The sequence below is a fragment of the Lithobates pipiens genome, unplaced genomic scaffold (assembly GCF_037356315.1).
Source record: "Lithobates pipiens isolate NorthernLeopardFrog02 unplaced genomic scaffold, aLitPip1_a1.2 Scaffold_13, whole genome shotgun sequence".
Taxonomy (NCBI): Eukaryota; Metazoa; Chordata; class Amphibia; order Anura; family Ranidae; genus Lithobates; species Lithobates pipiens.
Genome location: NW_027507718.1, coordinates 456,725,900 through 456,741,497, shown reverse-complemented (window position 1 = coordinate 456,741,497; position 15,598 = coordinate 456,725,900). Strand labels below are relative to the sequence as shown.

At 42.4% G+C, this 15,598-nt stretch overlaps 1 protein-coding gene across 1 annotated transcript in view; it reads right to left on the bottom strand.

Moving 5' to 3' along the window:
* Positions 1 to 15,598, bottom strand: part of ZBTB49 (zinc finger and BTB domain containing 49) — an 84,613-nt gene that overhangs the window by 17,812 nt on the left and 51,203 nt on the right. The window contains exons 4-5 of the mRNA XM_077477791.1: positions 11,836 to 11,882; positions 7,234 to 7,307 (exon numbers count right to left, since the gene is read on the bottom strand). Coding sequence (XP_077333917.1) covers positions 7,234 to 7,307; positions 11,836 to 11,882 — 121 coding nt within the window. The remainder of the gene's footprint in view (positions 1 to 7,233; positions 7,308 to 11,835; positions 11,883 to 15,598) is intronic.

Genomic DNA, 15,598 nt, shown 5'->3' with positions numbered 1-15,598 from the left:
CCTTCGTCCCAGTCTGAAGTCCAGAGTGCTTTGGAGCAGGTTTTCATAAAGCATATCTCTGTGCATTGCTGCATTCATCTTTACCTCGATCCTGACTCGTCTCCCAGTTCCTGACGCTAAAAAACATCCCCACAACATGATGCTGCCACCACCATGCTTCACTGTAGGGATGGTATTGGCCAGGTGATGAGCAGTGCCTGATTTCCTCCACACATGACGCTTGCTATTCAGGCCAAAGAGTTCAATCTTTGTTTCATCAGACCAGAGAATTTTGTTTCTCATGGTGTGAGAGTCTTTCAGGTGTCTTTTGGAAAACTCCAGCTGGGCTGTTGTGTGCCTTTTACTGAGGAGTGGCTTCCGTCTGGCCACTCTACTATATGGGCCTGATTGGTGGAGTGCTGCAGAAATAGTTGTTCTTCTGGAAGGTTCTCCTCTCTCCACAGAGAAATGCTGGAGCTCTGTCAGTGACCATAGGGTTCCTGGTCACCTCCCTGACTAAGGCCCTTCCTCCCTGATCACACAGTTTGGACGGGAACTGACAAACTAGTGGTTACACACTTCTTGCATTTAAGAATGATGGAGGCCACTGTGCTCATTGGGACCTTCAATGCTGCAGAAATTTTTCTGTACCCTTCCCCAGATCTGTGCCTCGATCCAATCCTGTCTCAGAGGTCTACTGACCTTCATGGCTTGGTTTGTGCTCTGACATGCACTGTTAACCGTGGTACCTTATATAGACAGGTGTGTGCCTTACCAAATCATGTCCAATCCAATGAATTTACCACAGGTGTACTCCAATCAAGTTGCAGAAACATCTCAAGGATGATCAGTGGAAACAGGATGCACCTGAGCTCAATTTTGAGTGGTATGGCAAATGCTGTGAATACTTATGTACATGGGATTTTTTCGTTTTTTTATTTTTAATACATTTTCAAAGATTTTAAACAAACTTCTTTCACATTGTCATTATGGAGTATTGTTTGTATAATTTTGGGAAAATAATGAATTTAATCCATTTTGGAATCAGGCTGTAACATAACATAAAGTGAAGCACTGTGAATACTTTCCGGATGCACTGTATATACAAATTTAAAACAAATATATAAATATGGTTTGTAAGAGCCCTTTCACACTGTGCCGCCTAGAGCATCAGCGGTAAAGCGGCGCTACTTTACGGGCATTTCAGCGACGCTATTCCGCCGCTAGTGGGCGGTATTAACCCCCTGCTATCAGCCGAAAAGGGGTTAAATCCGCCCGCAAAATGCAGTCGCAGCAGCGTTTTGCCGGTGGTATAGCAGCGCTGCCCCATTGATTTCAATGGGGAAGAGCGGTGGAGGAGCGGTGAGTTCACCGCTCCAAAGAAGCTGCTGGCAGGACTTTTTCCGACGCCCTGCCAGCGCATCAAGCCTCTTTTTTCAAGCGCTATGTAGGCGCTATTTTTAGCACTATAGCGCCTGAAAAACGCCTCCAGTGTCAAAGGGGTCTAAATGGATTGCTTTTCTTTCTTAATCCTTCCATTTTCACAATATCCATATAGAGAACAGTTTTTGCATTAAGAAGGGGTTTTCTATATTGTAAACTAACCCAGATCTTGCTATTTTGCAGTGGATTGCACTCTAAAAATATTTTTAGATTGATACTTTGATATGGCTACCCCAAGAACCCCCCCCCCCCCCCCTTCAATCTTGTGTGCTACATCAAGCAGCATAAGCAATCCAAGGCCTGTCATTCATAAAAAAGTAATGACTGTTTTCCTAAGCTCTGTAAAAATGGAAGCTGAAAATCAGTACAGTGTATATGTGAATATTTATATATATCGTATGTATTTATGTTTTCCTTCTATTGGTTGAACTAGATGGTCTTGGGTCAGCCAATTTAACTATGTAACTATGAATACTCTCTTGACTCTTCACCATTCCCCATTGTATTTCCTGATATTTTTGTTGAATACATGATTGAAAATCAAAATTTTTGTGTTTCTGTGCAAGCATATCACGTTTATGTCTAGGCACTATATCAATGAAATTCTAATGTTTGCCTGGACAAATATGTTGAAAAAGGGGTGTACTTACTCTGAAGAAGATGTTGAAAGCAGAAAAAAAACTGCAAATTGAAGGATTTGAGCAACTTTGACAAAGGCCAAATTGTAATGGCCCATGTAGTCTGATCCAACAAAAAGAGATACTGGAGCTCAAATTGCTGAAAAGGTCAATACTGGTTCTGATAGAAAGATGTCAGAATACACAGTATGTTGTGTATGGGTTTGGGTAGCCGCAGACTGGTCAGGGCTGCCAAAGGCGTCTACAATGGACATATGACCATAAGAACTGGACTAAAAAGCAATGGAAGAAGGTGTCTTTAAGATGTTGATTTGGTCTCTAATTTCTCCAGATCCCAATGCAATTATTAAGTATCTGTGGGATGTGATGGAAAAACAAGTCTGATCCATGAAGGCCCCACTTCACAAATTACAGGACTTAAAGTGTTACTAAACCAACAACAGTAAAATCAGTCTGTTTATGCAGCATAGCATGCTTGTTATACTCACTGTGGAACTTAAGAACTTAAGAAGTTAATCCTCTGCATTGTGTAAAAAAGGCTGTTTTATCCTGTATACATAGATCCTTCCCCTCCTGCACTGTCTATCTGGGGAAGGCGAGCGAACACAGGCAGAGTAGCTGACCTGAACATGCTCAGTTATGTCTTTTATGCTGGAGAGAACATTTACTTGTTCTCAAAGCTAGCCAGGTCACATGATATTGACATCACACATGTGGGCGTGTATACAGGCTGAAGGGAATCTCCTCCTACCTGAACTCTCAGCACTGGAGAAACTGTGCAGTTTATCATGTAACCGTGGTATACAGATCATCCAAAAAGATATATAGTGGTAGTATTTTAATGGAAAAAGAAGATTTATAAGCTGTGGAAACTGTGGTGGGTGGGGGCGGATGAACTATTTTCTTATTACTGGGTTTATTACCACTTTAAAGGATCTGCTGACGACTTGGTGTGCTGGGGATGAAGTACATTAGAGGTAGGTGCTACAGAATGAGGCTGGGGAGAGAGGTACAGAGGGAGAAGTAGGTGGGAAGAAGGCAGTGTTTTGGAGAGTGAGATAAATGGGAAGCAGGAGCTGTGAGTCAGGGGGTAAGGTGAGTAAAAGGGAGGTGGTTTAAGCCAGGAATGGAGAGGGTAGGGTGCGTGATGTGCATGATGTGGAAGGGTGGGTTATGTGGGCAGAGAAACATGTGGTGTAAGAGTGAGCTGCAGTGGGTCAGTGAGAGGTGCTGTGGCCAATGGAAGAGGGTAAGAAAAAAGCACCCTGACTGGCAAGGGAGGATCTACCATGGGGAGCAAGGTGAGTGGGAAACTGTGTCCAATGGGGGTGAGGTGGGCTTATGATGCAGATAGGTAAAGTGAGTGGGAGTATGGCAATGTGACGAAGGGTGAAAGAAGTAGGTGGCATGTGTTGCTGTGAGATGGGGGGCACAGTGGGTGAGAGGGAATATACTGTAACGGGGGGGGGGGGCAGGTGGCAGCAGAAGGGTGTGCTTCAATGGGAGGGGGGGGGGTGGGTTTAGTGAGGTGGGATTAGGAATGATGCACTTTGAGGGTGGGGGCGCAGGAGGATCAGCGTTTTAGTAATAGAGTCATCTGAGAGAATGGCAAACTGCCTGGCAGCTTTCCACCCTACAGCCATTTCTTTCTCAGCCTGCTCTTGCCCTACTCAATGGGGTGCTGTTCATTTTTTCAGCAGTAGCTTGACTGGCACAGCATTGATTGCACATTAAAAGAGAGCAGGCTAAGGATAAGACGGCTCCATGAAAGGAATGCCGTCATGCAATCTGTCATGTCTTGGTAGGCACTGTTACCAAGAACACTCATCATTCTTCTGTGCTGACAGACTACAAAGAAGTCAAGCGAGGGAGAGGTTTTGGGGTAAAGGAGCTGTAAGGTGGCTGAGAACAGTTGGGGACTGATGTAAAGCAGAGGGGGGTGAATTCTCAAGAGGAATGTGGAGAAGATACCTAGCAGAAGTGGGGAGAGTGTGTGCAACAGAGCTATAATCCCCATCTAAAAAAAATGGAAGTCTAATTTTTTCTTTTCATTATTTATCATATACACACACACACACACACACACACACACATGTATAAATAACAAATTCATTAATACTTCACAAAGGATTGCAAGAGCACTATGGGTTAACTAAAGAGTGAGCATAAAGATGCTGCCTGCTCTAAATCTGAAGGAGAGCTGTACTGAGGGAGGCAGAGTGAGGGAAGAAATAAGCTACTGCTATGACTCATTAAAATGGACATAAATTTCAGTTTGAGCTATTGAACTTTGTAAACAACATGCTTTTTCGTTGGGACAAGGAGGAGGGAGAAACTAAAACAAATAACAAAAGTCTACAGCTTCATCTGCTGACTGAAAAAGTGAATGCATTACATTTAAGGAGAAGTACAGCCAAAGCTCTTTTAGCTGTACTTCAATGGATAACAGGAGTGCAGTTTGTTCTGCACTCCTGTGACCCATTTTCAGCAGACAGCAGGCTTTCACTGTTGGCCAATACCATAGAGCTAGTCCAATGTCACAAAGCCACTGATAGACTGAGCCAGTGCTCCCGCCCTCTCCACAGCTCAGTGCTCCAGTGAGCAGAGCAGGGAGGCGGTGACTGATCGTCACCAGCTCTCTGCTTACGGAGCTCTGAGAACTGAGCTATCAGCTCACTTCTCAGCCTTGGAGCCAGTGGAGGACAGACTGATGCCGCATCCACCTTGGTGAGTATGATTTCTCCAAAAAACGAAATGTCTCTTTTAATGTTTAAAGCGGAGTTTCACCCAAAAGCGGAACCTTTGCTTATCTGATCCCCCCCGGTGCCACATTTTTGTTTTTGACAGGTACCTTTCCCCACTTCTGGGAGACAGTGCCGCGGCGCCGTCCCTTGGAAGTTCGGCCCCCTCCTCCTTCCTCCGCTGCCGGGCCAGTTAGAAAATGCACTGCGCTTTGCACATGTGCAGTAGGGAACCAGCTGTGAAGCCATGGCAATGGCGGTGACAGCACCCGACAGCCGATCCAGAAAACGGCTGGGGTGTTGACAACATGGGTTCCCTGGACAGGTAAGTGTCCGCATATTAAAAGTCAGTAGCTACAATATTTGTAGCTGCTGACTTTAATTTTTTTTCCCCCAGGCGGAACACCGATTGAAATACTTTATATTTACCAGACTTAAAGGAATATATTTTTACATTTTTACATAATAATGAATGAATATACCAAAATATTATACATTCTCTTTAAGTAACATATAAACAGTAAGTATAAATATAAATCTGCAATTGAAGATTTTACCTCCAGCGCCACCTGCTGTTAAAAATAAGCCCTGAAGCAGTTCTGTATCAGACCTGTTGTATTGTAAAATAAGCTTAGTGCAAGATCATGGTAAATCTAGCAGTAGTTATTCACATTCAACTGCACTTTTTCTGTAATGCAGAATATGTGTTGTAGATTATCAAGCTACTTTTTCAGTTACAAGAATGTCAAGAAGGTATGTTCCTGATACTATAGGAATTAAAGAAGTGGCTTGGTAAGCTACGAAATGTCTTCAACATTACAGAACAAGTGCAGTTGAATATGACTAACTACTACAGCTGCACGATTCTGGCTAAAATGAGAATCACAATTTTTTTGCTTAGGATAAAAAGATCTCAAGATTCTCACAACGTAAAATCTTTCACATTATGCATAAAAAATTGGGCTAATTTTATTGGTTAGTTTTTTTTTTTTTATTCATTAAAGTGTAATTTTTTCCAAAATTTTAAAGACTGTTGTGCAAATACAGTGTGACATAAAATATTGCAACAACCACCATTTTATTCTCTAGGGTCTCTACTAAAAAAAATATAAAAAAAATTATATATATATATATATATATATATATATATATATATATATATATATATATAAAATGTTTGGGGGTTCTAAGTAATTTTCTAGCAAAAAAAAAAGATTTTAACTTGAAACCAACAAATGTCAGAAAAAGGTTTAGGCTCGGTTCACACAGGACGCGGCACGACTTGCAGCGCCGCGACCTCAGCGGCGACTTGCAAAACGACTTCTGTGTAGAAGTCAATGCAAGTCGCCGCAAAAGTAGTACAGGAACCTTTTTTCTAAGTCGGAGCGACTTGAGTCGCTCCTATTAGAACGGTTCCGTAGTACAGAACGGGGGCGACTTGTCAGGCGGCGAAGTCGCCTGGACAAGTCGCCCCTGTGTGAACCGAGCCTTAGTGCCCGTTCACACAGGGGCGACGTGACTTGCAGCGCGACTCACAGACGCGACCTGCACACAACTTCAGCGGCGACTTGCTAAATGACTTCTGTATAGAAGTCAATGCAAGTCGCCTGAAGTCACCCCAAAAATAGTACAGGAACCTTTTTCTAAGTCGGAGCGACTTGAGTCGCTCCTATTAGAACGGTTCCATAGTACAGAACGGAGCGGTGAACGGTAGTGTGAATGGGCACTAAGTGTTTAAGTGGTTAAACTTTTCTCAGTTATACACAAAGTCTATTCTATTGACAAATTGTTACAATGTTTATACTTAGTTCCACTGCTAAAGAATGTTGTGATTCTTGGCACACTGCCTGGGTTTTTTCTTTGGAGAGCTGTGGCTTCAGAAGAGCAAAGAGAATTCTTTGCATAGCAAGAATTATGAAACACTTTTGTCAAGATTGTAACGGGGAACAAAATTGTGATAATGATTCTTAATGATTAATCATGCAGCTCTAACTACTATTAGATATACCATGAACTGGAAAAATGAGAATCTTCATAGAAGATATTATAAGATACTTTAATATATTAGGGCCTGTTCACACCATTTCAGTACATCAACACGTGTGCTACTGCAACACACTGTAACGCATGTTACATGCACTGGAGTAATGGATTCTGAATGGAGCCCAATGTACTTTCTTGGAGTACTGTTGTTTTAACACATGAAATAGTGGTGCACTGCAATGCCAAAAATGCTGCATGCACAGCTGTTGGCCTGTTTTGGTGCAACAGGCTGCTCTAGGGCAAAGTAGTTAACGTCCAACACAACACTTGCATGTTTAACATTCCGCAGCGGACAGGGCTGGTGTAAAAATGGGCCCTAACATTTGCTGATTAGAGGGAGGAATATAGAAAGAAAATCATTCATATATGTGAAAATACCCTGTTGATACCTTTTGCCACAGATTTCGCATATGTATGGTTTTTCACCAGAGTGCCTTCGTAAATGAGTCTGAAGATTTCCAGCCTGCAAGAAAGACATTTGTGTCATGGTCTGCAACAATGGAGAAGCCAAAAACTTAGAGCTGAAAATGATGCTTCTCTTCCTTTTGCCAAGGAACACAATTTGAATTGTTTTGTCTCACTAGAGTTTATGTTTAGAGCAAATTCTCTGTTCATTTTCACCATAGTTCAACATCGGGTCCATTTTAAACTTAACCGCCCTAAACCTAACATGATTTGTTGTTTGTTTTGGAGAGAAACTAAAAGTGTCAATAACTAGTATCTTTATTCATCCACACCCACTACTTATTGGCCCTCTAATCTATATTTCATGAAAATGTTTCTTATGCCCTGTACACGCGGTCGGACATTCTGACGACAAAATCCGTTGGATTTTTTCCGACGGATTTTGGCCCAAACTTGTCTTGCATACACACGGTCGCACAAAGTTGTTTGAAAATCCGATCGTTCACAACACGGTGACGTAGAACACGTACGATGGGACTATAAAGATTGCAGTAACCAATAGCTTTCGTCTCGTAATTTATTCTGACCATATGTGGCACTTCGTCTGTCGTAATTGTCTACACACGATTGGAACTTAAATGATCGGATTTTGTTGTTGGAAAATTTTAGATCTTGCTCTCAAACTTTTTTGTTTCGGAAATTCAGACGGAAAAAGTCAGATGGAGCCCACACACGATCGGATTTTCCAACAACAAGATCCGATCGCACATTTTCAGTCGGAAAGTCTGACTGTGTGTAAAGGGCATTACAGTGCTTTTCTGCTTCCTTCTAATGTGTGAGTTTCTGAGCATCTCCTTTTTTGTTTGAAACAAACAGTGCATGTTAGTTGTGGTCATGTATATTGCTCTATGTACATTACAGATCCCATAGTCGTTAGTCCAACTCAGGAATGAGCAAGAGAGGGTGGCCATGTTCCTACATACAGTGGGATTACGGAGAACACCCTCTAACAGGAAGCTTAATCATAGCAACACAGTCTGAGAGTGATAAAAGGTACTTTTTGAGTTTAGAATACAAACCTGAATAGATTTTTTTTTTTAACCAGAATTTTGTGTCGCTTTAAGAATGCAGAAAAATATTTTGCTAATTTTCACCACTTTTTTCTGAACTGATCTTTTTGACATCACAGCTTTCCATGTCAATCTTTTTTAAAAATTGTGTTAAAAAATTAGGAAGAGCCTGTGGCAGAAATATGGACAAAAAAGGCCCCATGCTGTATAAAAAAACAAAAAAAAACAAAAATGTAAAATGATTAGCGAGCAAAGTGCCCCCCCTGCTGGTAATGACTCGCTATGACTTTGGGATTTTAGTAAAGCAGTGGAGCAACTGGGGAAAATGGCAAGAAAAAAACAGATCGATGAACAACCATTCTAAGAAAATTCACACCAGAAATGCATGTTTTAAACCGCAATGTGCCAATATGATCAATAATCACATTAGATAGAAAAACAAGGCACACAGCTGCAGGAGAACACAGTCAGATAATTATAGGATAAGTTCACCTTTCTAAATATATAAATACACATTTTTTGCAGGTAAAAATTCATTTTTAATAGCCTTTAAGGCACTGCACCCTCGATCAGCAGATCACAGGTGCAATGTCAGGCTCCTGCAGACTGTCAATGTGGCTGTCCGCCTGAACCTCCGATATGGGTAGACAGTTACTGAATGACAAGAAGAATCAATGAACTACTAGAGCACTCACCAGCACCCTGGTGGTTCATTGAGAACTACAAGCAGACAGCATACAAGAAAGAGAACTGCTGCTCCAGGTGTATAAAGATAAGGCGGAGTGGAGTATCATGCAGAGTGCTAGACCCGGCCTGCCTCCGAGGGAAACTTGGAAAGAAGAGATGGCTGCACATCCAGAACTTCCGATCTCCTTTTATTTTGTCTCACAGTGATAACACCAAAGACACCAAACTGTGGTCACGTAGATGCGTTTCACACATACATCTTGTGCTTAATCATTATTAAGCACAAGATGTATGTGTGAACGCATCTACGTGACCACAGTTTGGTGTTTGGTGTGTTTGATGTTATCGTTGTGAGACAAAATAAAAGGCAATCGGAAGTTCTGGATGTACATTGACATTGAATATTTTTAGCACTGATCACTGTAATAATGTCATTGATCCACAAAAAAGTGTTAAGTGTCAGTTAGGTGTTCGATTTTACTGCTGCAATGTCGCAGTCCCGCTAAAAATCGCTAATCGCCGTCATTACTAGTATAACTAGTCATTACTAGTAAAAAAAAAAAACATAAAAATATCCCATAGATGTAGACGCAATAACTTTTGCGCAAACCAATCAATAAACGCTTACTGGGATTTTATTTACCAGAAATGTAGCAGAATACATATTGACCTAAACTGATAAAGAAATGTGATTGTTTACATTTTTTATTGGATATGTTTTATAAAAGAAAATAAATTTTTTTTTATTTTTTTTTAATTGCCTCTCTTTTTTTGTTTATAGCACAAAAAATAAAACCTGCAGAGGTGATCAAATACCACCAAAAGAAAGCTCTATTTGTGGTGGAAAAAAAGGACATGAATTTTATTTGGGTACAGCGTCGCACGACTGCGTAATTGTCAGCAAAAATAACGTAGTGCCGTATCGGGAAAATGGCCTGGTCATTAAGGGGCTGAAGTGGTGAAGGAGTCTCTCCTAGGAGTTAATGCATGGCCAGTGACTGGGTTTGCAGCTGCTTTAACTGACGTACTAAATGTGGCCTGGGCATTTAGACATCAAAGGCCCAATGGTCGTGAAAGGGTTACCTGAAATGTAGAAAACATTACCTGTATTATGTTTCTTATGTACAAAGACCAGTCTTGCTTTGCCAATCTGATAACAGCCTACATCCTGCAGCTTTTCATATGCACTGTTAGCAGGAAAACAAATTATACGGGTACTATAATGGATTAATATACAAAACTCTCAATAATAATAGGACACTGCTGGTAAATTCAGCAAGGTATAACTAAAGAAGAGCAGAAATGTTATAATGTAAAACATAAGCCCAGCAAGACGCACAGCCCAAATACATACAGTAATTGTGACCTGTTAACCTACCAGAAGACTTGTGATTATGTTCAGCTACACTTTCCTGTCTGGCCAGAAGGTGACATCACTATTCAGGACCTGCAGCTCAGACATTTCCTCCTGTCTCCTCACCGGCCACTTTATTAGGTACACCTGTTCAATTGCTTGGTAATCCAAATTACTAATCAGCCAATCACATGGCAGCAACTCAATGCATTTAGGCATCTAGACGTGGTGAAAATGACTTGCTGAAGTTCAAACAGAGCATCAGAATGGGGAAGAAAGGGGATTTAAGTGACTTTGAACGTGACACGGTTGTTGGTGCCAGATGGGCTGGTCTGAGTATTTAAAAAACTGCTGATCTACTGGGATTTTCACACACAACCATCTCTTAGGTTTACAGGGGATTGTTCGAAAAAGAGAAAATATCCAGTGAGCGGCAGTTGTGTGGAGGAAAATGCCTTGTTGATGTCAGAGGAGAATGGGCAGACTGATTTGAGATGATAGAAAGGCAACAGTAACTCCAATATCCATTAGTTATAACTAAGGTATACAAAATAACATCTCTGAATGCACAACGCATCAAATCTTGAAGCAGATGGGCTATAGCAGCAGAAGACCACACCGGGTGCCTCTCCTGTCAGCTAAGCAAAGGAAACTGAGGCTACAATCTGCACAGACTGACCAAAATTGGAAAATAGAAGATTGAAAAAAATGTTGCTTGGTCTGATGAGTCTCGATTTCAGCTGCAACATTCAGATGGTGGGGTCAGAATTAGGCGTAAACATGAAAGCATGGATCCATCCTGTCTTGTATGAACGATTCAGGCTGGTGGTGTAATGGTGTGGGGGGGGATATTTTCTTGGCACACTTTGGACCCCTTAGTACCAATTGAGCATCATTTAAACACCACGGCCTACCTGAGTATTGTTGCTGACCATGTGCATCCCTTTATGACTACAGTGTACCCATCTTCTGATGGCTCCTTCCAGCAGGATAATGTCACAAAGCTCCAATCATCTCACCACTGTTTTTTTGAACAGGACAATGAGGTCTCTGCACTCCAATGGCCTCCACACTCACCAGATCTCAATCCAATAGAGCACCTTTGGGATGTGGTGGAACGGGTCTCGTCATGGATGTGCAGCCGACAAATCTGCAGCAACTCTGTGATGCCATCATTTCACTATGGACCAAAATCTCTGAGGGATGTTTCCAGCACCTTGTTGAATCTATGCCTTGAAGAATGAAGGTGGTTCTGAAGGCAAAAGTGGGTCCAACCCGGTACTAGCAAGGTGGACCTAAGAAAGTGTCCGGTGAGTGTATAACTCAGCATCACCACACTAGTGAATCCCCTGAACACTAGCTACTGTGAACAATACACGGAGCGTTTTTGAACAGATTTATAATTAGTCTAAACGCGTGTTTCTGTAATATTTGCCTTGAGTTGCACTACAATAAAATCAGAAAAAGTATCTCACCTGTGAGAAGTGTTTGCCACAAACGCTACATTCAAAAGGTTTCTCTCCTAAATGCAAAAGACATGACATGGTCAGTCAGACGAAGGAGAAAATAATTCAGAAATCAAATAATATAGAAATGTATTTTTTGCTGACATGTATTTACATGGATGTTTCTGTATTTACAATATGACAGGTTCTCTTGAGGCTGAAAGTCCTCCCTTGCAGTGTGTGCACAGCTCATTTCTACGGTATCTAGCTGTTAAGAAAAGCAGTTTTACTTCCCTGATCCTCAGGCTCCTCCACACCGCTTTGAGGGTCTCTGCAGCCTTGTTTCCACCACACTCCAGTGGTCTGAGGTCTTCTGATGTCATCAAGATTGATGCAGAGACCATAGCCCTGCACTGAATCTGCGGGCGCTGAGGGACAGACCACTGCCAAAACAGAGGGGAGCGCCGTTTGCCAGGTAGTGGAAGATTGGGTAAGGAAAAAAGCGCTTCTCATCTCCACCAAACTAAGACCCGTTTTTCAGGTGCTACAGCGCTAAAAATAGCGTCTAAAAATAGCGTCTCCTTTCACTTCAGTGCTTTCACACTGGAGCGGTGCGCTGGCGGGGCGTCACAAAAAGTCCTGCCAGCAGCTTCTTTGGAGTGGTGAACTCACCGCTCCTCCACCACTGCTCTCCATTGAAATCAATGGGGCAGCACTGCGATACCGCCGGCAAAACGCCACTCCAGCGATGTTTTGCAGGTGGATTTAACCCCTTTAAAACCGCCTGCTAGCGGCCGAATAACACAGCTAAAACAGCTCTAAAAATAGCGCCGCTTTAACCCCGCCCCCCCACGGCGCGATGTGAAAGGGCTCTAAATGCCCAGTTAACCCTTGCAGTCCAGGAACAGCCCCAGTGCAAGAGAAGGCAATTCCGTTTTTATGAGTTCAGCATTAAAGAAGAAGTAAAGTCTTCCTTTTTAATTGTACAGTAAAACCTTGGATTGCGAGCGTAATTCGTTCCAGAAACATGATTGTAATCCAAAGCACTTGTATATCAAAGCAAATTTCCCAATAAGAAATAATGGAAACTCAGGTGATTCGTTCCACAGCCATTTATTCATAAATCCTTCCGTTTATAGTCCATATAAAAAGATTATAGCAATGTGACAGGTCGTGTAACCATACAATGTCCATCCACAGATGGCATCTTCCACAAGGGGATTAGAAGCAAAATCCAGCAGGAGCTCCAGTATAAAAGAGAAGAGAGGCACCTCTATGTGTAGCAATAAGGTTACATTTAATGAAGGTACAACATTTAGCAAATCACATGGTTGATGATTAAAAGAGACACATCTAAGTATGCAGGAATCCGAGGTAAACCTGTCCACATAGACCAGTGATGGTGAACCTTGGCACCCCAGATGTTTTGGAACTACATTTCCCATGATGCTCATCCACTCTGCAGTGTAGATGAGCATCGTGGGAAATGTAGTTCCAAAACATCTGGGGTGCCAAGGTTTGCCATCACTGACATAGACCATCCTCCACAGTCCACACTACCGGCTCTCACCGCTGTCAGTCTGCAATCATGACCGGGAAGACTACCCTGCAGTAGAGCGATCTGAAAGTGAGACTTTAAGCGTTGTAGAGCGCAGCATGGAAGGGGTGACGTTGAGGGTGGTGCGGGGGATGGTCTATGTGGACAGCTTTACCCCGGATGCCTGCATACTTAGCTGTGCCTGTTTTAATCATCAATCATGTGAGTCGCTAGGGCTCCATGCACACTGGAGCTCAAAAAAGCTTTTTTTGGACGCCAGATTGCTGGCAGAAAACGCTGGTTGAAAAATGCGCTTTTAACAGTGTTTTGTACTAGCGTTTATGAGCGTTTTTAGCGTTAGCATTTATGGGCATTTTTAATAAAAATACACAGAGGACACTCCAAAAATCCCACAATGTATTCCCAAACTCCCACAATGCACTGGAAAAAATAGAACGCCGAATGCTAATAAATGCGCATTTATCAGCGTTTTGCGATTTTTAGCTTTTTTTTATGGTTAGAAAAACGGCACTTTGAACGAGATTTTATGGCGTTCAGAGAACAGCTCATAAACTCAACTGCTGATAAAAGTTCAAAAATGTCCATGTGTGCATGGACACATAGGATAACAGAGTGGAGTTTACGGCTCTTAAAAAAAATGCCCAAACTCCAAAAAATGGCTCCAGTGTGCATGGAGCCTAAATGTTGTACCTTCATTAAATGTAACTATATTGCTACGCTTAGAGGTGCCTCTCTTCTTTTTTATATTCAGTTGTGAGCTGATGCTACTTCTATATCAAGACATCGCTTGTATATCAAGTCCAAATTTATTAAAAAATTGGTGCTTATCTTGCAAAACGCTCTCAAACCAAGTTACTCCCAAACCAAGGTTTTACTGTACCTATAGGTATGCCTATAATAAGGCTTACCTGTAGGTACTGTGAATATCTCCAAAACTTGCACCGTTTAGGAGATATTTACTATATATGCCACCAACGTCATCAGCGCATGCACACTGAAGAACTGGCCCGCTTGTGGCGGTTTTTCCGTGCCCTATGCCATGAAAGTCAGGAGTGACGTCATCACAGCTCTGGCCAATCACAATGCCGGAGCCTGCAAACCCGGAAGAAACCCGGAAGAAACAGGAGTAACACTGCAGGGGGTTCTTTCTAAGATAAGTATTTCATAATGAGCTAGTATGTGATGCATACTAGCTCATTATGACTTTGTCTTACAGGTTTTTTTCATTTTTTTTTTTAATAGGGCTTACAACCTCTTTAAGCACTTACTGCCTACCAAGTATATAGTGGCTCTGTTGCGCAAAACAGCGTACCTGTACATTGTTTTGTGCACAAGATACTGTGGACACGTGTGCGTGCGCGTGCTGCACGGTGTGGGAGCTAATCCGTGGGTCCGGCAGACCTGATGTCCACTGGCCACCCGCGATCGCTCCACAGAGAGGCAGAACGGGGATCTGCCTATGTAAACAAGGCAGATCCACGTTCTGACCGGGAAGTACAGAGAGATCTTCTGTTCCCTGTGTTCTTCCTGTCAGTACTTCCCCCACACATCAAAGGACAACAATTTTATTTGGGTACAGCATCGCACGACTGCGCAATGGCCTGTCATTAAGGGGGTAAAATCCTTCTGGGGCTGAAGTGGCTAAAGACCACATATGTAGTAAAGTTCTCTCAGCGCCAGCACTGTACAAAGTTCTATCTGTGTGTTGGCAGATTTTCAATAGAACTAAATACTGTAAATCAGACATATTAAGATTAAGAACAAGTTCACCTTTTCACAAAAAATAATAAATGCGCATTTTTTTTGCAGGTAAAAAAAGAAAAGTGCATTTATTATTTTTTGTTGCCTGTAAAACATTGCACCAGTGATCAGAAGATCGCTGATGTCATGCTGTCAGTATATACAAGGAAGCCCATACACTCTTATGCCGCGTACACACGATCAGACTATCCGGTGGACTTAATCTGGTGGACAAACCGCCGGAAAGTCCGCCAAATTTCCAAACGAGAGGACCTGTCTACACACCGGACTTTTCCGGCGGACATAGTCCGCCGGGGAGTCCGCCGTACTTTTAAAATGAACGGACTTGCCCACACACGGAGGAAAGTCCGTTCATTTTGAACGCGGCTCCAGGTAGCCGGGACTAGCGCAGGAAGTCAATGTCGCCTCCTTCGGCAGTGAGATTGACACGTCGCTGGCCCTGTCACCTGGTATGGACTTAAAGGGGAAGCCCTT